We start from the raw sequence: 23,054 nt of genomic DNA, 5'->3' as shown, positions 1-23,054 counted from the left end.
TCCTCTTTGGATTGTGGGCGGATTGATAGTGACGCCGAGTATAAGTCTCTTTAGCCACCTTTTGGTTCCCGCTAATCATTACTCCTCCTTTGCTGGTGGGAATGTACATTGTCAGACGACGGATGGAAATTAGGGCTGCAACCTCTGGCCCTTGGTCTGGATAGTGTGACCCGTCACTCCAATGGTTGTTTCTATTTGGATCGGATCAACCTTTAGTTTGGCGAATGCACCTTTGGTGATGACATTGCGAGAACTGCCCGTGTCTTTACTCGCTTTATTTTATCTCCCATCCTTGAATCTCCATTGTTACTACCAATGCATCTGCATGTGGAGAGATTACTGGACCTGTTTCTGCAAAAGGAGCAATGGAGGGATGTTTTATCCAGAGCGGATATTTTTGCTTTTTCCACGGGTGGCTGATACACTGGTCCATCTGCTATGACATTAATGACACTTTTGAATTTATTTTTGGGATCTGTCTTCTGCTTGTCATCTTGTTATTTGTTATTCTGGACAAAGCTATCTAGTTTGCCAGCTCCCAGCAAGCTTCAGTGTGGTGGCCAACCTGTAGTACGCTTTGGCGTTTCTTCCAACGGTTACATGCTCCCCTCCTTTGGGTTCGGGATATGTAATGTCCCGCTTATATTGATTCTTTTCTTTTATATTGTGGCAAGTTGGAAGCTTTAATCGTTTTTTCCGCCTCGTACCCCATGATCCGCGCTGTGAATGGCGAATTCCTATTAACTGGATGGCGTATCTTTCTGAATTGTTCTCTTGTCTATCTAGAGCGGCATGTACTCGCCTTTCAATCTCATTATCCATGTGTTCAATGTTGAATCGTGATGGTGAAGCCGACTCTTGATCTTGATCTTGATCATGTTGAGGTTATGCTTGGAGCTATGGTTTAACGCGGATGGATGTTGTCACAACCGTGGGAGCCGTTTTATCTAGCTTCGAATATCTTGTCTCCGCAGCCTTCAACATTTTGCTAACATAATAGATGGAGAACTGCTGACCTTTTTCTTCTTGAATAACCACGGTGCACATAGCTTTATCCATGACAGATTGATACAAATGCAGGTCTCCCCTTCAGATTGATCTGCTCATCAAGGGTGGTTCTGTTAGGAATTGTTTTATACCTTGATATATGCTTGTTGACAATCTTTCTAGTACGATGATCCACCCATTCAACCTCTGGATCTTTCTCACCCATAGTGGGGCTTTCATTTAGGCGCTCTTTTCACCTTTTTCCTCGCAGGGCTTTTTACTTTATCTGGATTTGCTCTAACTCCTTTTTTGCTAATGACATAGTCAAGGAATTTTTCTGAAGTGACTCTGAATATACACTTCTCTGGATTGAGCTTTATTTTTCATGCTAGTGTTTGGCACTGGTTGCATTATTAGCAATTCCCTTGTACATGTGGGTTAGCACTGAAAGAACTCCAGAAGTAGGGCATACCCTGTCCATTATTAAAAGATTGTGGTAAGGCATAAAAGCTATATTCACTTACCTTGGGGATCAATGGCTTGATCCATGGAACATACTTCATAGCAAAAGACTGTTTGCATTGGCCTTGTTGGCAAATATCATGTACGATGCAATGTCTCTTTATGGAATTTTTAGTTCATCTTGGAATCAATTTAGTAATTCCTTCACGTTGGTCCCTGACTCTAGAATGAACTTAGTCAAAGGATAAAACCGAGTAAATATTATATGTCAAACAAATTCATAATAGAATTTTAATAGTGCTTGTGTTAATAATACCACATATAACGGTTATAACCATAAAGATTACTACTGCACATAAATATCATGATGAATTCTTAATAAATAATCATAATGAGAATGGTTTAAGAATAATATCCTTTTGTATTTCAATGCGCATTAATATCCAAGATAGCATATTTATTTTAAACGTCATAAAAGTTATGACATTCTATATTGGGTAAGATATCTTATGTAGTTGCTATTTACTTGCAATTAATATTGTGCATCCATGCATTAATGGCTCAGAGATCATTAAGTCTTTGTTTGGATGAAATATAATTAAAGTAAGATAAGTGATGATTTAATAATGTAGTTATATATGAAGTTACTCTTATATAAATTTATTTGTATAAATAAAATAAAAGAGAAAGGGTAATTTTGGAAGAAAAATACATGTACCATGATTCTCCTCCAATTTAGAGTGTAAGGAAAATTACTCAAAATCCACTCTCACCTACCTTCACATACAATCCTCCAATCTTTAAGGAATTCTCATGTATATCCTAAGAATTTTGCATAAATTAATGTTCTGATTTGAAACTGACACTTGCACTATTTTGTAGTTAGCCCAGGACATGAAAGTTTTGTTTATCCCATTTGGTAATTCATCAGCCCATGATGGCCTTAATAGTTAGGGACAATTACAGGATAATTACAAATAGACTCAATATTTTCAAGTCTCTTGTGTTGGTAATAGAAATTCTAACAATGTCAAATAAACAGTTTTTATATGAATAGACACATCCTTATAAAAAAGGGAATGAAATAACTGTTTGACAAAACAGTATTCAAAAATATGAATTTCTGATATTAAAAGTACTATATAGGAGAAAAGCCATATATAGATGGTGAATTGTTACAAGGAAAAACCAAATATGATTTTTTTGTAATTTCTTCTAATAGTTATATGCATGTTCATCCAAAAGACCGACCAGATCTAAATCATTTGTAATTACATGAGCCCTTTTATGATATTTTAATATCAAATGACAAAATCACATTGAATGGATGATTTTTTTTTGTAAATCCCAACATTACGGGTCTTATACATGCGTTTGTACTAATTCAACAATAATATCATATTATACTTGTCATGCATAAAAATATGAGGGCATAGTAAGCATGCAAGATTTAATGAAAGATTTATGTCTATGACTTCATCTTTCACAGTTTATTAGATTTATCATAATAACATGTAATGATATTCATAGCACTTTATAAGAGTGAGGGATCTCAATTTTCTTTAATTAAAAATGGAATAAAAAAGGGGAGGAAACTTAACTTTTCCATCATAAAATTCCAGATTTAATGTAGAAAACTCTTTTCCACCAATATATGGAGAACTGTATCTTTGGATAGATTTGTTTTACTGATTGAGCCAAAGTTTGAGATTGTGATTTCTATTCTGTTGACTCCATTGTTTTGTTCTTTGTGAAACTCTATACAATTAAGATTTTGTGATCTTCTGTTTGTTAGAGATCCACCTTCACCGCACCAATTGATAACTTGTGGAAAAATCCTTGATCAGAGCACTTCCCTGTGAGGCGCCGTTGGGATCGGCCGGGGACACTCCGATGCCAAAGTCAGTAATATTTCTGAGAATAAACTGTAAGCACAAAAGTAGAGAATCAGTAAGTGTACCTTTGATCCTAGGAAGCTATGGTATTTATATAGGTTTCTGTAACCTTCAGCATTAATGGGGAAGCAGGTGAAGAGTTGTGCCATTACTCATCTTTGATTGCTATCAATTCTCCATTAATCCCAGCATTTATCATTAAAACCCTCAGAGTTGAGGTATTCGAACAGTCAAGTCTTTATTTCCCTTTAATGACTATTAATTGCCATTTAATTGTATTTATTCCCATTCATGGATGGTAATAAAGGCGCCTTTTGGTATTCTTGGATCCGTCAAGGCGTATGTACGCTCTCCTTGAGAACAATGGCGGGTCTCCATTACTCGCTCTCATCGGGCGTATCTCGTTATGGCGTATCTCGCCATGGTCCACGTGGTGTGGCATAATGCTAGAAACTCCTTCATTTTCCTCATTATTTGCATATTCACCCCTGCATTAATTATCATTAATTCCACATTAATCATGCATAAATATCTCTTTTAGAAGAAATAATGGTTTGCCATTATTTCTATTAATTTTCCCTTATTCCTTATTCAAAAATAATTTGGGTTGTTATCAATTATTAAAAATTTTAAAAAGAAATTCATCCCTACTTTAAAGGGATGCGTTGGCTAGCTATTTATTTTAGAGAGCCATGTCACCTTGTTGGAGTGATCACTCTCTAAATAGCTAGCTAAATTTGACAATTTAGAAAGCCATGTCACCCTATTGGAGATGCTCTTAATGATAAAAGTAGTTAGAGTTTAAATTATTTGACGAAGTTGGAATTTTGTTGATAGGTATGAATAATGTGTAACATATCAACTATTTCTTGATATCTATGCAACTAACCTTATTTTCTTTGAAGGCCCATAGGCCCGTAGAATTTTTATCCAAAATCTTATGGTCCTGGTTTTATAGTTCAATCAGAATGTATCCTAAATACATTTTGAGGAAATTACATGTTAAATTACTTTTCATTTTTATTTTACAATTTTATAAGTCTTTTGTTCTACTTTTATCATTTTCTGTTTTTTTAGGACTTTTGTCAAACTTCCCTCTTTTATTCCTACTTTTACTTTGTTTGATTAACCAGTTTGAGACTCGTGTATTTTTCAAGTGAATTTTTCATAACTAAATTTTACTATATATTAGGACTTAAATTTTGAATCTCTAGTTTAAAATTAGGGTTAAGGTGCAAAAATACCCTTCACGTTTTAGATCAGGAGTAATTTTACTTCTAATGGTTAAAATTGTACAATTTTACCCCAAACGTTGATAGTCAAGAGCAATTTTACTCTTAACGTTGATAATTTGGGTCATTTTACTCCTATTATAAAACACAAATATTTTGTTATTTTGTTCTTATTCTGCATCAATTGCATATCAATTCGTTCTAAAAAAAGGATTTCATGTTTTTTATAATTTAATAATAGAATTGGAAATTAATATTTATAAATTCGATGAATTTTTTGAATTTTTTTATCCAATTTGTACAAAAGACAGTATATTTTTTTATTTTTTTATATTTTTTCACATCCCAACATATGTTTGTGATTTGTTACTGATACAATAACGCACGTGTGAAGTGTAGATGATAAGATTCGTGACCGAGAAAACAGTTTATTGAATTATTTCTCAAATTGACCCAATTTATCAATGTTATGAGTAAAATTGCTCTTGGCTTCTAACGTTAGGGGTAAAATTGCTACTGACCCAAAATGTTAGGAGTATTTTTACACCTTAACCCTTGAAATTAAAAACTTAAATCAATTTTGTTTTTTTATAAAACACTCAAATCATTTTTAATTGATTGTTGTGAGTGAATATTAATATTTATGGACAAATCGGGTCAATCAAATTATGAATATCGAATATGAAAATAAAGAGTCAACTATATATTCTAAATCCATTCAACTGTTCCCATAGTAATTTTATGCTTCTCTTTTTTATGAAAATTTGACGATTCGAGTAACATAAATAGTAAGTCTTTTCTGTTTCTGCCTCTTTATTTTGACTGGGCTACAAGCTTTTGCGCCCAAAAGCAGTTCATGCTTTTATAAGTATAATAGCTAATTGAGAATCTTGAATTTAAAAGTTTGGGAATCTCAGACAACAAACACCTATGGGTTTTTGAATTATGTTCTATAGTATTATGAATCGGAACAAGTTCCCAATGGATGGCATTGTCTTTCTCCTTTTGGAATCATACTCTCCTTATTGGAAATATGAATGACCTATATTAAGAAATTAAAGGTTGGCACCGAAAAACTATTTTCTGATATTTCTTAGACTCATCAGGCATAAGATACTTCCTTTATATTTTCTAGAACAAGTTTTTATTTTTTATTTTTTGCTTTCAATTTGGTTGTGTTTCGTGATACTTATGTCAAAATTCATATTAATGTTTTAAATTTTTGAAATTACTTATTGTAGCTAGATTTTAAGTTTTGAAACTTGGTTTTACATGTTTTTAATCAATAGAAAATTCATAGTGACTCTTCTCAACTAGAAGTTTTCATTTATGAAAACAATATGGTTCCTTTGCTTAGTTATCTAAAATTGATATTCATGTGAATACTTCTATCTTGTTTTAAGGTTTACTATGTTGGTTGCTGTAAATTTTTCATAAAGCAGTGTTTGTTTATGAAGGTTTTTTCCCTATATCCACCATTTGCTGAAACAAGTATTGTGAGATAATTGATATATTAACAATCAAAGTTATTTAAACCAATTATGATGTAGTAAAACACAATCTAGATATGTTTTCCTATCAAAGTTTAAATCTCAAGTGGACTTTCATTTAACTATGTTTTTTAAACCAATATTATGTGATGTAATTAGAACAAGTTGTTAAACTAAATTACAGAACTCAAGTCTTGGTGTTCAATGCAGTTCTTTGATTTTTACTATATTTTAAGACTGTGTTTTTTTACTAGCTCTATTTTTTTTTATGAAATTCCTATGTTTCAACATATGTAACTTAGTGGACTCGGAATACTGTGTCATTCTATACTGATTAATAATTCCTTATTGAATCTGTTTTGTAGATTAAATAATGGTGGTATTTCTATTACTAATCCATTTCAATGGATTTTGGTCGTCGGATTACAAATATCAAAATTATGAAACAGATGGAGTTGTGTTGCAAGAAAATGATAATTTCATAATGATGTATATCGAATCAATTGAAGATTAACAAGGACACAACTAGATTGAAGATTCAATTCCAGGTAAAATTAGATGCATATTGTTTTGTTAATTTTTGTTTAGTAATTTCAATAGGCTAAAACATAAAAAATATTATTTGCTTATTTTTAAAATAATTAAATTACTAAAATTATATTATTTTACCATTTATACAGTTAAAGGAAGACCTAGTCCCAATGAATATCTCAAATGAGATGAATTTTCAATTTTATATGCAAATGAGGAGTAGCGTACAAAATGTGATGATCTATCCATTATATATTAGTATGGAGGAAAATATAAATTTGGAAGTGAGCACGTATGAACCTCTGGCCATTGAAAAAGTAGAAGATTTAGATTTACTTAGTGTCCAAAATCAAGAAACTCCTTTGGATATGATGGATTATATCCATCAATTGACACAATCAATTTTGGAGGAACCAGATGATCCACTTAGAATTGAATATGAGAAAGAGATTGAAGGAGATTCATCAATAATTTCAGACAAAAGGTCCAAAAACTTTCAAGAGGGTCAAATTTTTATTGATAAAGCAACACTTCAAAGTGCATTAAGCTTTTATGCAATTGAAGAACGCTTTCAATTTAGAACTGAGAGATCAAGTCAACAACATTTTTTTGTAAAATGTATTGATACAAGTTGTTGTTGGATACTTCGAGCCAGTAGGTGTGGAAAATCAAGTACATTTAAGCTTAAGAAATTTGTGAATAGTCATTCCTGTTGTTTGGATATTAGATTTTCGAAAAAGAGGCAGGCTACTAGGAAGTTTATTGGTGAAGTGATAAATTTGAAATATGTCGAAGCAAAGTCTCACTATACACCTGCAGATATAATTGAAGATATGAGACATGAATTTGGTGTTAATATCAATTATCAAAAGGCTTGGAATTCGAAGGAAAAGGCATTAGAATTGATACGTGGAAAGTCGAGTGATTCGTACACATTGTTACCAAGCTACTTACATATGCTCCAACAAACAAACCCGGGGACTATTATTGAATACATAAAAGATGCTTCTAATGCTTTCTTATATGTTTTTATTGCTTTTAGTGCAACAATTAATGGATGGAGATATTGTTGGCCTACTATAATTGTTGACGACACATTCTTAAAAGCAGCTTATGGTGGTCTAAAATTTAGAAATTAGGAAATCAAATCATACTTAATTTGTGATATATAGAAAATAATAACATATTAATAATTAAGTTCTTTAATATGATTTAATTATAATTTTATAATCATATAAGATTTTCAGGTAAATAGTCCTTTAAAAATTACAATCCTTCTTTGTTAAGAAATTATATAGAAAACAAGTTTAAATTTTATTTTATGCTTAATTAATTCATATATTTATATTTATATTTATTTTTAAAGTAAGCATAGTCTAACCCATATATATGGAGTGTAACGATCCGGTCTAGAGTGGATGGCGTCGGGGTAGAAGGTCTGCGCAAAAAGCGATCTCAAGAGGTGGCGACAGGGGCAGGAATGAACTGAATCCCACATCGGAAGTGATTGGAACTTATTAGTAAGATGAGAATCCAATACATGTAGATGCGTTTTAAAACCGTGAAACCCAATGTATTGGAATTCGGCCAAAAAGGACAATATCTACATATGGTATTTACATGGAGTACTCTACAATTTCACGCAAATGATATCATATGCTTCATATATCGTTACACACACACAAAAAAAAAAAAAAGTAAACACCACTATTTTTTATCCTTGGTAGAAATCGAGCCATTATTATGGGTGTTCAACATTTTATCAAATCTTATTTATTCTACTGGGCTGGTTATAACCAACTCAATACAATTTTAATACATGGATAAAATTATTTAATTAGTTAATTAGCCAATACACGAAAAAAACCTCAATATTTATAGAATTGGACCAGCTTAAACTATTTTCTAGAATTCCACATTTCATTATTTTGAGTATTTTCTAGAATTTCAAATTTCTGAAATTCTAGTAATTTCTGCAATTCTACATTTCTAGAATCTAGAATTTCGAATTATAAATTTTGGAATTTCAGTATTTTTATTTTTTGGAATTCTGGATTTCTGCAATTCTAATATTTTTAATTTTTGAAATTCCAATATTTTTGTTAGGAATCATGTATAATTTGGAATTCGAGTATTTTCTTGAATTCCAGATTTCTGGTACTCCAATAATTATTAAAATTTGGTATATTAAAAAAAATTGGATTTTATTTATATTGAATAATATAAATTTAATTATTTATTAATCAAAATAATAATAGGTATATGTTTATGTGAAATCAATTAATGGATTGGTTGTTAATAACCAATCCAAACCAAAACCAATCCAATCCAATTTTATAGAGTATTTTTCAGTTGAATTGATTATTTACAACCAATTCATATATCCCTTGGATTGGATTGGTTTTCTTATCCAATAACCATCGGATTGATCTACGAACACCCATTTACACTCTATTTTACCAGATTACGCCCTATTGCAACTTGGGGGTTATTACGAGTCATAACAGTAATTGATATTGATTGATTCTTACCATTTTCAACCCATATTCACCTATTTATAAGGGCAAATTGGGCTGGACTGAGATGGACTTGGGCTTTTATGACAAATTTCAAGTGCAATTCATTTTGTTTGCTGATTGGATTTAGCTGGCCAAGTTACAAATACAGTCGATTAGATGAGATGGGACGATTGGTGGAAGAAGCGGGCATCCAATCGATTAGACGAGAAGGGACGATTGGTGGAAGAAGCTGAGGCAAAGGGCAACACACCTAGGCAAAGCAAAGACCGTTTATATGAAATTAGACCCCATATGGTGTGTAGCTAATCCCACACGCCATGTGGATTACTGAAATGAACATCAGAGGTTCAATAGTAATCCCACATACACTGTGAGCTACTGGCAGAATTGTGATTTTTTTTTAATTCTGCTACTGTTTGTCAGTGATCAGCAGCGGAATTTATCCCATAGTCCGAAATTAGCGTTTTTTGTATTGTAAATATTTAGCTCTCGTAAGAAAAAATGTGTAAAAGTATTTCCTCAAAAAGAAAAAAAAAAAGTTCTACAGATTGATGGCAATTTTTTTACATGAAATTATCGAGTTAGAACAGCAGATATTGTGAGATCATTTATGGAGAAACTTTCTTCTTCCTCTCCTGGTGATTTACCATTGCTTGAATATGTTTTCAGAATGAAAGCAGCTTGTTTAGGATAAGGAAGAGATTTTTCCCCCTTCAACATTAGAATAACCTCTAACATTCCCGGTCTCTCCGTCGCATCTTCTTGTACGCACAACAACCCGACCTGAATGCATCGCAGTGCTTCATCCGGGTCGTAAGACTCGATCAACGACGAATCGACAATCTCCAACACTCTCCCTTCACTCCATAGCTCCCATACCTAAACGAATAGATCTTAGTATTTACTAACAAAAACAATGTACGTTAGAAATAAACATTTCGTTACTTACATGTCCAATCAAGCTCAACGAAGGGTCTTCGTGGCGAAAGCCTTGGCTCTTGTTACCACTTATAACTTCTAGTAGTATGACCCCAAAGCTGAACACATCGGATTTTACTGAAAATTTTCCGTACAATGCATACTCCGGTGACATGTATCCACTGTATGAGAAGATATCGGTTACATATTGTATATGTTAAGACCGATATTGTAATGTATATGTTATTGTTCGTACTTACTATGTTCCAACGACTCTTTTTGTCATGCCTTGAATTTGATCTTTCATTGAATAGCCTAGCCATACCGAAATCTGAAATTTTCGGATTCATTTTTTCGTCCAATAGTACATTACTGCTTTTTAAGTCACGGTGGATGATGGTTAATCTAGAGTCTTGATGAAGATATAATATCCCCCGCGCAATGCCAACGATTATGTTAAACCGTTTTTCCCAATCTATTAATGACCTTCTCTTCTCATCTTATAAAAATGAGCATCTATGTTTAGACAACTAAAGAAACGTTAACTTTTTCGAATAGAACAAAGATTGTAAGCCTTACCGAAAAGAAACGAGTCGAGACTTTTGTTCGGCAAGTATTCATATATTAGTATTTGCTCTTTTTTCTCAAGGCAGCAGCCTAAGAGTTTCACAAGATTCTTGTGTTGAAGCTTTGCAATCAACATTACTTCGTTTGTGAATTCTCGGATTCCTTGCCTCGAGCTTTTCGACATTCTTTTTACCGCAATTTCCAGTCCGTTAGATAGCTGACCCTGAAATTATGTTGCAAGAGTAATGTTATTCGTTAAAACTCGATTTAAGCGAAAAACGAGACAATTCGAAGACCATACCTTATAAACAGTTCCGAAACCACCCTGTCCAATTTTGTTAGCTGAGGAGAAATTCTCGGTGGCAGCGAGTACCGTGCTGAAATCGAAAAATACCAAATCTGGATGACTTCCATTTCCCCCCTCGAGCTCATTCGCGGAAAAGATCATGTCTTCGACGCGATCTGAACCATTTGCGGGATCGAATATCCTTCTTTTCCTTTTGTTCTTTCTTGTTGTCCTTTAAGAAAACAGAACGTTTGTATCTCTTAAACTTGATTGCTATAAAGGGGCGGCCCGGTGCACTACGAGTCCCCGCTTAAGCGAGGGTCCGGAGAGGGGTCCCACCACAAGGGTGTACTGGGGCAAGCCTTCCCCTGCCAATTTTTGGTAAGAGGCTACTCCTAAGACTTGAACCCGTGACCTCTCAGTCATACGACAACAACGTTTACCGTTGTGCCAAGGCTCGCCCTCTTTAAACTTGATTGCTATATTGAAGGAAAAATTCATCATGAACATGGAAGAAAACGGTAAAAATGTGCTCCTGCAGTCGTAATATATGAAACTTAAACCGAAATTTGGTCAACGAATACGGATAAAAAAAGCACATAAGAATGTTTTAAGCATGTTCGTCTTACCGTTTCTTCTTTCGGTTCTTGAGCCAACAAGTGATCATTATGATAATGAAAATCCAAGCTAATGCAACAGGAATTATCAATGGTATTATCTTCAGTTTCGATCTTTTCGCACTTTCTATACCGGTGAAAAGAACATGTAAGAGTAACGGAATAGAAACAATGTTGCAAATGATAAAATTATCGGTGTAAGGAACCGAAGTACCTAATTCAAGAGCATCAGCTCGAACATAGATATCGTAGCCCATGTCATCGGTGTATGTTCTTGTATCGATCAAGTCCATATGCCATGTTAAGCAACGAGTTTCGTTTCCAGCAATATCTACACTGCAATAGGCAGAACAAGAACAGTTGCTCTTACATTCTTTTTCGCAATCGAAATGGCTCTTACTCGTGTCAATCCAAACAGCTTCTGATGTATCAGGAAGCTTAACCTTTTCGACTTTTAAAAATCCGTCTCCACGCCTACAAAGCACGGAGGAATCAGGCCGTTTCCTGATACATCCGCCTCTCTTATCACCTAAATCCCAATCTCTAGACGATTTTGGTTCGTGTCCGGGTAAGCAAGTGCATTCCAATCTATTAACAGCATTGGAATCACACTTGCCATTAGCACCACATCTTCCGTGGAAGTCACACCGATCCATAGGCAACGTCATGAACAGCTTCCATTCGCTATCGCCTTCGTGCCATATTTGCCACCGAAGGAACCCCGACTCGTCCAGGACTACCCATGTTATAGGAGAACCACTATGCAAGAAAAAACTTTGGTATATTTCTTCACCTAAGTTAACAAAGTTGTAATTGTACAAGTCCGAAAATGATTTCCAAGGCCATGGCGCGGTACGCCAATAATGTTTCGTGCCATTGTATAGATAAAACTGCGGTGATCCCCCCGGATTAAGCCTATACGAATAGTTCCCAATTCCAGGATCATCTGCTGATCTCCATGATGACAAGTAAGAACTCACACCGGTTTTTCTGTTCAAGCCAAACTTCATTTCGGGTAACAAAGTGTTCGTCGGATGCTCGAAGCTCTGCCAGAGTATTCGGTCATTACTACCGAGCAACATCAAATTTCCAGCATCCGAGAGCTTAGACATCCTTGTATCACCTGCCTGAACTGAAACATTTGTCGACCAAACTCGAATTTTGTCGCTATAAAGAACAAGATTCCCCGATTTTCGATCAATCGAAAGAACTCCAGAAAACCCCTTGATTGGAGTGTTCCTGTTTGCTACCCAAACCACAGTTTGCAATGGAACTTTGTTGAACCAAATTCCAAGATATCTGTAACTTGAACTTCTTGGACTAAAAAACCCTAAAACAAAATTCTTTCCTTCAGAGATTAAAAAGTCTCCATCTTTAAGTGTTTGGTTAATGTTTATGGTGTTTTTGGAGGTAGAAAAGGTGAATTGGAGAAGCAGAAGAAATGAAAAAAGCATTCTGGGTTCCATTTTTGTTGGAAAAAAGTTGAGGTTTTTGATGTTTTTAAGGTCATAATAAGTAAATAGAAAAAGGAAAAAAGGTTGAATCTTGTGACGACACAGTTCTTATTATTAAATGATTGTTTTGCCTTATCATTAGGTAAACTTGTAGTTCATTTATTGGAGGAAAACGATGTTGAAAAAGTTTCTTTTTTAGAAGAACAAAATGACTTCTGCTTTCACTTTGGAAAAATCTTCCCAATTGAGTAGGTTTTCTAATTTCAGGTGTTGTCTTTGTTTTTCAAAGGATTGGAAGAGTTTTCTGGAGGAGTGAGTACAATTTCGGAATTTGAAAATCTCCAGAATTAAACCCGATGAAGCTCAATGATACAATTGGGTTCCATATTAACGAAAAAATCAACCGTTCAATCTAATTTTGAATCTTTTAATTACGTCTTTGGTGTAGTTTAGATTCCTATTCAGCCATTATGAGGAAATCTCCATAATTGTACATGTTAAAGTCAACCGTACAATTTGGTTCAGTCCTAAAGAAAAAGTACACAATTCAATCCAATTCTAAGACCCTGTTTGGCAAATAGCTGTTAGTTGTTAGCTGATTATACTGACTATTAGCTGAATACTTTTTGGTTAGCTGATTTGACTTGCTGATTGTGTAAACTTATTTGGTAAAACTTAGCTGATTGTTCCTAAAATGCGATTTTTCAAAATTAGCTTTTTGGATCCAATAAACTATCTTAAACCTTTTTTTCACCAAACATCACTGTTAGAAGTTTGACTAGTCAAAACCTCTAAAGTGACTTAAACCTCTAAATTTAAGCGAAAAAGCTTTTTACCAAACAGGGTCTTGATCTTTTTATTTGGATATTCAGCCTGGTTTAAGAATCTCCAAATCCGTACTCAACAGTATACAGTTCAATCCAATTCTTAATCTCTTTATTTAAACATTCAGTCTGGTTTAAGAATCTCTAAATCCGTTACTTCTCCACTCCCAAATAGATAGTTTATTCAGCACAGTCTAGTCTCTGTTGTTATAAAATTATCATATTTTTACCTACCAAAACATAGAATTTGTCAAAGTTTAGTGATTTAGGTTAAGACAAGACAACTGCTTCACGTAACCTTATAGCTGAAAATAATAAATTAATTTTGCCCAAAGAAAAAAGAACAATCCTAGTATTTTCCTTGGCTACACTGCTAGTAGGGCTGATAGTGATAGTTTAGAAAATTATAATGTTGAAAGGCATCATTCTTGAAGATATATATAGAAACAGAACAAAATACCTGGCATGAAAAATATTAGGATTGAATAGACGTGTTTATGGGTTCGGGTATTGTCCGCTCAGGCCCGCATTCAATGGAAAAAAAATGATATTAGATCCCACCTAAATCTGTTTGTTTTTATGTCAGACTTGAGATTTATAAAATAGGAGGCTTGACTCGACCTATTAATATATATCAAATTGACAGCGGACTGAATTTGGACAGAGTGTTTCTAGAGATAAACCTGTAAAGTCTGACCTTGAACCCAACTCGATTCATGAACATGTTTAGTATTGAATAAAACAACCAGTTGATATTGACCCAAAAACAATAAGCTTGTAAAACATATCTCAGGCTCAGCAATGCCTTAAATCAATAGTGACTAGTATCGACCTTCATTTGTAATGCTCGCCTGTTTCAGACGTTACAATCACATTAATTACTCAGTTTTACTCGGATGGTCACTGTATAAACCATGAAACATATAGGAACAAAGTATAACATTATACCTTAGCTTTCTTTGATCTCTACTTTTAATCGGCTAATTTAAATATCGGAGTGCAGATATCATACACTTATTCCAGGGGAGCTAGGCGGGTTCGAACACCCACTGGTTGTAAAAAAAACCCGAAAGTTCCATAAGAACTGTGTATAAGACTTTACTTTTTTTTATGTAAAAATGTCAAACAAATATCAACTTAACATCATAAATCACGAGAGAACACCACATACACCCCCTGTCAATAAAACCTGAATCCGTCACTGTTCAGTCTACTTCTTGCAAGTAGCCTCGCTTGAGATCAGCGATTGATCCTCAAAGCATTATCAAGCCATTTTTACTCTTTCTCAAGGGGTTTCATCGGTAATTTTCATTTTTACTCTTTCTTGTAATTTCATTGGTATTTACCATATAAAATGATAAGGATGAGCTTGAGTTTTTACAATACGGGTAAAATCGAACTAGAGTTTTTTCTTTATCATAGGATATTAGGTTGTTTGTTTCCCGCCATTAAAGTAAAATTGATCTTCCCCGGTAACCTCTGGGAAAATTTGAACTTAATCCCTTAAATCCCTTAAATATATGAATATCTTACAGCAGATAGTGTTTAAACTGTATGGAGCTACACAAAAATCACTCTATCATGTGATTTCAGAAATCCAATTTAAGGTTCATATAATACAAAAAGAATGAAAAAATAAGAAACAAATGTAAGTGGTCATGTCCTATAATATGGTTGAGATACATTGTAACAATCTGGTCCAATATCACGTACAAATTATCCGCTTTGATTTAAATCCAACTTATTGGAGGACCTCACGGTTTTAAAACGCGTCTACATGTATTAGAAACACACTTACTAATAAAGCACGTCCACTACCTCTCCATTTCTGATGTGATTAGTTCATTCCTATCCCATCACCATCCCTTTATGACCACTTCTTGCTCAAACCTTCTACCCGCTACTCACTCCAGACCGACATAGTATTATGGTTCACGACAAACTATTTACAAAGACAACCCGCCCGTTTGACACGATTATCATTTCTGTTGCATTTATATCATATATAATAATGTGAAGTATATAGATCAAATAACACGATTATGACACAATAACCTGTTTTAGCACCGGTACATGATATAATCTCTATCTGGCTTCAAACTGTGTGATTGTTACCTGATTTAATGAATAATTCTGAGCTGTATTTGATGGAATAAAACCTTTGTAGTTACTTCCCAAAATGAATGCAGGTTCTTGAGGATAAGGAAGGGTTGTTTCGCTGTTTAGCATGAGAAGAACAGTTGACATGGAGGGTCGATCCATTTCATTATTTTGCACACACAATAGCCCAATCTGAATGTATCTGAATATCTGTGGAAGAACATCCGATTCCAAAGACTCCATCAATGATGAATCAATTATGTCCAAAACTTTGTCCTGTCTCCATAAATCCCACACCTGTGCCATCCATATAATTGAATAAAATCATTACCATCAAATGATTATTTGTTAGGTTAATACTATATTCATCAAGCTTAAATTGGTTTTAGGAAGCTTTGGGACAAAATTTGGGTCATTCGAGGCATTTACGGAGAAATCTGTAGGGCTACCAGCACTTCGAGCCTATGTTGCATAGAAATTTTCTTCATTAGCGTTTTCGCGTTCCGTGTGTTATATTTTTAGAAATAATGTTTTTCGGTTTCTGTTTCCGTTTCCGTGCAACAAAACTTCGAGCTTCTCAGAGTGCTCGAATCGCCAAGCCATCAAGCCAAGAGTTCTCAAAGTGTTGACTTGGTCATGGCGACAAGGGTTTGTGTTGAGGGCCAGCACGCCCACCAAGCCGGCAAGCTGGCCGCTCCGAAAGACAAGGATTATATTCCTATTGGATATTGTTTTCCTATTTTGACGTTGTTCGGGTCTTTTAATGGTTTTAAGAACTATATAAACACATATAGAGGCGTTTAGAGGCGATTATGATGTTAATTGAGAGTAAGGAAACAATAAAGAGTTGGGAAACATTTGGGTATAGAATTTTTAGGAAAACTTTTGGGCTTGTAAGTTGTTTTTGGTTGTTTCGATAATAAAGACTTATCCTCTCCGTGTATGTTGGCACGAACTGGTCGAACCACATAGATTCCCTGTGCTGCTTATTTTGTTTTATTTTCAATTATTCAATTAATTCACATAAAACGATCTTAATCTCCTATAAATTATAATGGGTAAATTACACAGATGGCTCCTCAACTTTGCTCGTTATTGGCCCCTGAACATTGCACTTTACTAACATGGCCCATTTTATTGCTGATCAAGATGACCACTCCAATAGTAGGTAACCTTCCATTGTAGCTAATTGAAATGACATTCTAAGCAACTTTATTTCTTAAACTTTTTGGTTATTGCTGATCAAGATGACCACTCCAATAGTAGGTAACCTTCCATTGTAGCTAATTGAAATGACATTCTAAGCAACTTTATTTCTTAAACTTTTTGGTTTTGAAGTTATTTAGGTGTTGATTGGTTAGGAGAAGGAAAGTGGATTCTTGGAGAGAGAAAACTCCGAAAATGGTGATTTGGAATTCGAAAATGGCGGTTCCATTGGAAATGTGGTTCTAAACAACTTTAATTCTTAAACTTTTCTATTTTAAGATCGTCATCTGTCATTTTGACTTGATCAATGGTAAAAGGGACTATTATGTTAGTAAAAAGCAAAGCTCAAGGGGCATTGTAATTTGTGGTTTTAAAGTTCAAGGGTCATAATGAAAGTAAAGGTAAATTTCAGGGACCATAGATGCCATTTACCCCAATTACTAGACATACTTTCTTCTTTCTTACTTACATGCCCAATTAAATGCAATGAAGGATCCTCTGGAAAAAAGTTGTTGCATTTCTTGCCACTTATAGTCTCCAGCACTATAACCCCAAAGCTGAAGACATCAGATTTCGTCGAAAATTTTCCGAACAATGCATATTCCGGTGCCATGTAACCACTGTATTGAAACAAATACAAGATTATGTTAATACATAGATTTGTAATTCATTGGTATTTAAGCATAGAAAACTTACTGTGTTCCTATAACTCGTTTAGTCTTAACTTGAATCTCATCCCCGTCACATATTCTAGCTATGCCGAAATCTGAAATTTTCGGGTTCATTTCAGCATCTAGTAATACATTGCTCGACTTCAAATCCCTATGGATGATTCTCAATCTCGAGTCATGATGAAGATAAAGGACACCGCGAGCAATGCCTACTATTATATCCAAGCGTTTTCTCCAATTCAAAACTGATGCTTTCTGATCTGCAACAAAATTTTGGAAAATGTTGTCAAGACATCAATATGATTAGACAACAAGTTGCACAAACCATAGAACAAGGGAACATACATTTAAGTCTTACCGAAGATAAAATAGTCCAAGCTTTTGTTTGGCAAGTACTCGTATATTAACATGCGTTCATCTCCTTCGATGCAGCAACCGAGAAGTTTCACAAGATTCCTGTGCTGAAGCCTCGCAAGCAGCAAGACTTCATTCTTGAATTCTTCTATCCCTTGCCCTGAACTCTGAGATAATCTTTTCACAGCTATATATCGCCCGTCCTTTAGCTGACCCTGAAATTTGTATATCGCATTTAATCTAAACCGAACATTGATCAGATCAAAGGCATTCAAGCTAAAATTACCTTGTACACTGGGCCAAAACCACCTTGTCCGAGTTTGTTTGCTGGACTGAGATTATTAGTAGCTGTATATACTATAAACAGATCAAAAAATGGCACATCTGACGTTTGGCACGATTCGTCAAGTTTGCTTGACACTGATGTAGACAATAGTCCTTCAGTCAATTTTTTCTTCACTGTCCACAAACACACAAAGACAAGAAGTAATAACAAGTCATGATCGATACAGATACGACCACCGTTCATCAAATTACCACATTATGTTGTAATTAAGTAGCTATCACTTCGGTTTTTATTTACCTTTTCTTTTCCGCTTCTTCTTCAGCCACCAATTGACGAATATCACAATGAGAAGTATATTGAGAAAAGCAGATGATACTGGAATGACCAGCATCCCATTCCTTTTCAGAAAACCTCCTCTTTTCCTGGCTTCCTCAGCTGCATTACGGAGAAATTACAACACTGATATATATATAAATAAGCAATGTGATAAAAAAGATAAAAGTCTTCAGAAAGTAGAAACACAAGGCAGATGAATGTAATTCTGTTGCATATAACCAAGGGAAGGAGAATGATACCTAACTCTATTGCATCAACACGGACAAACATATCTCGTCCCTCTGTATACTCCACCGTGTCCATTAACTCTCCGTACCACATCAAGCAGCCATAACCTTTCCTCTCAATGTCCAAACTTGTAAATGCTTTGCAGGAACAGTTCCTGAAGCACATTTGTTGACACTCTATGCTACTCAAACTTTTGTTCAAAAGCGTTGCTATAGAAGTATCGGGAATCTTTACACGCTCTACCTTAATAAACCCTTCTCCATTTCCGCAGACTGAAGTTGTTTTCTGTCTCTTCCTCACACATCCAGCAGAACCATCTCTTAGATACCAATTCTTTAAGGACTTCGGCTCGTATCCTGGCAGACACATGCACTCAAGACTATCAAGATTGTTAGAGTTCAATATACTATACACACCACAATGCCCGTAGATGTACTTAGGTTCTGAACGCGAGACTCTCCATTGAAAGGAACTATTATCCCAAGTAAGCCGTTGGATCATCCCGTTGCTTTTTACCACAATCCTTGAGAGGAATTCATCTTCCACTTGAAAAGTGTAAAATATTTCATCTTCATTGTTAGCAGAAGTAGGCAAATAACCGGGCATTGGTGCAGGATCCCAAGGCCACGGACTGCTTCTCCAAATTCGAGTTAAACCCTTCCGCAAAAAGAATTGTGGACAACCATTAGGATTAAGCTTGTAGGACATATCACCTGTTCCTGGGTCATTTGCTGACCTCCATGATGTTAAGGACTTGTATAAACCGAGTTTCCGATCCAATCCAATTTTAAGACCTGGAAGCATAGTATCCGTTGGATGATCAAAGCTTTGCCAAACAATTTGATTGCTTTCGTTATGGACCACAACCAAGTTTCCAGAATCTAATAGCTGAGCTACATAACCATCTGTTCTTCCCGTTGAAACGTTAGCAGACCACAGACTTAAATTCCGGTCATGGTGATCATATAGCACAAGATTCCCATCCCGGCTTATAGAAAGGATTCCCGAAGAATCATTAACAGGACTGTTCCTGTTTGCAACCCACACCACAGTTTGTTCAGGCAACTTATGATACCAAATGCCAAGATACTTATAAATTGAGTTTCCCGGGCTGAAAAATCCTAATGCAAAAGTTCCGTTCCGTGAAACTAAAGTATTCCCGTCTGTGAGAGACCGATCAGTGGTGATGTCATCAATGGGATGACAATATGGAAAAAGAATGACAAGAACTAAGAAGTTGAGAAGCATTCCATATCCATCCATGCTGATTACAGGTCTTTGCCTGGAACTAATGAACACTTTTGAATCTCCATAGAATGCTTTTGTTGACTCCTGCAAAGTGATAATCCAAAACGGCTATAAAACGTGTTTGTTCAATGAACATGTGATGTTTTTAGATCACAGCAATTACTTTGAGAAAAATATAATATTACTTTGAGCAACTTGGATATCTTTGATATGGAGATAAAGATAAGGAAATTAGGTGCAGGGAAGAGTCAAATAAGGGAGGAAATTTCACATTAAGATGTATTATTATATGTTTTAGAGCTATTCATAATCATTTTATTTCTATCAACTAGGAGTATTCGATTGGGTAATTTGAAGATCTAATAAACGACATGTTGTGCGGATTTAGCGAAAGATAAATAAACGAAAAACGAAACACAGATTTTACGTGGTTCACCAACGTTATGTTGGCTAGTCCACGGGCAGAAGGAGAATAGCTTTTTTATTAAGGAGGCGGAAATCAGATTACACATTAGGGTTTATATAAGAGAGTATTTATAGTACTCAACCTATCCTAAACCGACTTGGACCCCAAGACATCGCTTCCAGCGAGACCCCGTTGCTTCCTGTCGTAGTGTGTAATACAGATTCAAGACATTACGACATGCCATTTAGTATACACCCAAGTTAAAAAATCTTTCTGCAAAGAAGCTTGTAGTCTAGTATGTCCATCATATAGCTCCTTCCAAACTGAGGTGAACAATATATTACTACATTATTTGGAAATTGGAGTTTAAGTAATAAATATACGCCAAATGTTGAGGATAGCAATCTAGTGTCCATTTGGTTTCTTTTTGTTGTTTTACTCTGCACATTAGATATAAAATCAATAAGTCTTTAGTCCTTAAATTGATCTTTTGCCCCAAAAAAATGAGGAGAGATTTATTACTTATACTTACTTTGGAAGTGAAGTGGAAACTGGGAAAGTAAGGACCACTATGTTGAATTGGACTTGGTATTTGCTCAATTTAATGTGTGGATAGGTATAGTGGAAAATTGGTAATAGCTTAGGAGCCTATTGATTCACATGAAGAGGACTGTAAACTGTAAAGCTCCCAACTTTGAGCTACCTTGCACGGAAACGGAGACCGAAACGAAAAAGGATATTGGGAAACGTTTTTTCTAAAAATATAGGTAGAAAAACGGTAACAGAAACGAAACAAGGCTGAAGAAGAGTTTTCATGCACAAAAAAACTTTGAGTGAAGTTATGACCAAATGCCAAAACTCTGGTATTTGTGGTATCATAAACTTGCTCAAATACTGGATGGTGAAATAGATACTTTTCTAGGAAAATGAGATTTGTTGTGAAATGTCGAATTAAGGGTCAAAATAGCCCCCAAAGTTGGCAGGCATGGGCAGTTTAGCGCACCCAAATCGAAGTATAAGTATCAACTCATCCGAAGTTGGAAAAATTTGAGAAATTACCCCAAAAGCACTCAGTTTTTATACCTAGAAGTTTGTCAAATTTGGACTATTTGTCAAGTTTTGACAACTTCCTAATTGAATTAATATCTAAACTTCCATTAGGGTTAAACTGAACCTTACCAACTTCAGGGTTATTTTGACCATTAATTCCTAAAATCTCATATTGCAGGCTACTAAATACCTAGAATTGAAGCTATTTGTAGCACACCCTAGATTTTCATGGGCCAGGGAAGTTGTTTAAGAGATGAGCACAAGGTGTTTGTGGTATTGTCTCAATGACTATTTCAAAGTAATTCAACATAGAAGTAAAATTTCAAACATTATGTTTACCAATATGATTCTAGTCAAGATTGATGGCAAGGAAAGAAGACAAAGTAAGTAGCTTTTTGCATAATTGAAATGGGAATATAAAGAAAAAACGGAAAAAGAAAGTACCCAGATGAAATGCATCTGCTGTTACTGCCGAAATTGCCATTTACAGAGAGGAAGTGCTTCTGCTGTCCCTTTCACTGCTACTGTAGGCTGCTAGAGAGGTCTATGGTTAGGTAATTTTGTGGTGTATATATATATATATATAGTCACATGTCATGCGAAGCAATAAAATAGAGGTTCCATAATTTAAATTATTTAAGAACTCAATTATTGTAACAACTACACAAATAAAATAGTGGCTAAAGAAATCCAAATTAGTCAGCATTGTTTAAATATAAATCCTACAATACCTACAAATTAAGATTTGGTTCAGTCATAAAGCTACCAATTCGCTTAAGTTAGAAATCTCCAATTCGCTTAAATTAGAAATCTCGAATTCGATTCCTAATGTCAGCAAAGAGTTACTTTTCGAATCCTGATGTCAGCAAAGGGTTACTTATAAAAGGTCTTTAAGTAACTTTGAACCAATTAATCGGAACTAATAACAACAATAACAAAAAAAAAAAACTACAATTTGACGGATGGTAAGGTTCAGTGGTGAATACATAATTGTTCGGTTGGAACGGCGATTTTACACACGGTGTAAAATTTTTTTTGCTAAATTAAACTTGTTCAAATTTTTTTCGTATATATATGTGTTATAATGAGGGCGAGCCTTGGCGCAACGGTAAACGTTGTTCTCGTGTGACCAAGAGGTCACGGGTTCGAGTACCAGGATTTAGGGACGACCTAATAGGTAAAAAAAATTTGAAATTTGGATTTAAGAAATGCGTAACATGAAAAAAAAAATAGAAATTTGGATTCAATGAGGGCCTAACAAGCCAAAAAAAAATTTGGAATTTTGGATTTAGAGATGGTTTAACAGGACCTGGCCAAATCTTGGGGTGCTAATTTAGCACCTGATTTTTTGGAAACAGAAGGCCATAACCACCACAACCTCAAATTT

General features: G+C 34.8%; 1 protein-coding gene and 1 pseudogene across 2 annotated transcripts; both read right to left on the bottom strand.

Moving 5' to 3' along the window:
* Positions 1-9,597: 9,597 nt before the first annotated feature.
* LOC136232453 (G-type lectin S-receptor-like serine/threonine-protein kinase At1g11410) lies at positions 9,598-15,186 on the bottom strand (annotated as a pseudogene).
* Positions 15,187-15,418: 232 nt separating this feature from the next.
* LOC136232452 (G-type lectin S-receptor-like serine/threonine-protein kinase RKS1) lies at positions 15,419-22,240 on the bottom strand. Of its 2 annotated transcripts, none has more exons than XM_066021628.1 (8): positions 22,112-22,240; positions 18,975-20,295; positions 18,697-18,834; positions 18,400-18,572; positions 18,118-18,328; positions 17,785-18,019; positions 17,558-17,708; positions 15,419-16,179 (listed from the first exon to the last, which is right to left on the bottom strand). In XM_066021628.1, the coding sequence occupies exons 1-8, from the start codon at positions 22,124-22,126 to the stop codon at positions 15,868-15,870; spliced, it is 2,556 nt and encodes an 851-aa protein (XP_065877700.1). In that variant the 5' UTR covers positions 22,127-22,240; the 3' UTR covers positions 15,419-15,867. The 2 variants fall into 2 exon arrangements, with proteins under 2 accessions (XP_065877700.1, XP_065877701.1); XM_066021629.1 differs by lacking the exon at positions 22,112-22,240 and adding an exon at positions 21,150-21,669.
* Positions 22,241-23,054: the final 814 nt, after the last annotated feature.

This window comes from Euphorbia lathyris, chromosome 6, assembly GCF_963576675.1.
Source record: "Euphorbia lathyris chromosome 6, ddEupLath1.1, whole genome shotgun sequence".
NCBI lineage: Eukaryota > Viridiplantae > Streptophyta > Magnoliopsida > Malpighiales > Euphorbiaceae > Euphorbia > Euphorbia lathyris.
The sequence above is the reverse complement of the archived record's forward strand: the minus strand, read 5'-3'. Positions and strand labels throughout refer to the sequence as shown.

What these genes read in the sequence shown, in the direction of transcription:
- LOC136232452 (XM_066021628.1), bottom strand. An exon ending in TGTTGATGCAATAGAGTTAG is followed by an intron (nt 18,835 to 18,974) that starts GTATCATTCTCC and finishes TCCGTAATGCAG; the next exon opens with CTGAGGAAGCCAGGAAAAGA. An exon ending in CATTGCATTTAATTGGGCAT is followed by an intron (nt 16,180 to 17,557) that starts GTAAGTAAGAAA and finishes TGGATGGCACAG; the next exon opens with GTGTGGGATTTATGGAGACA.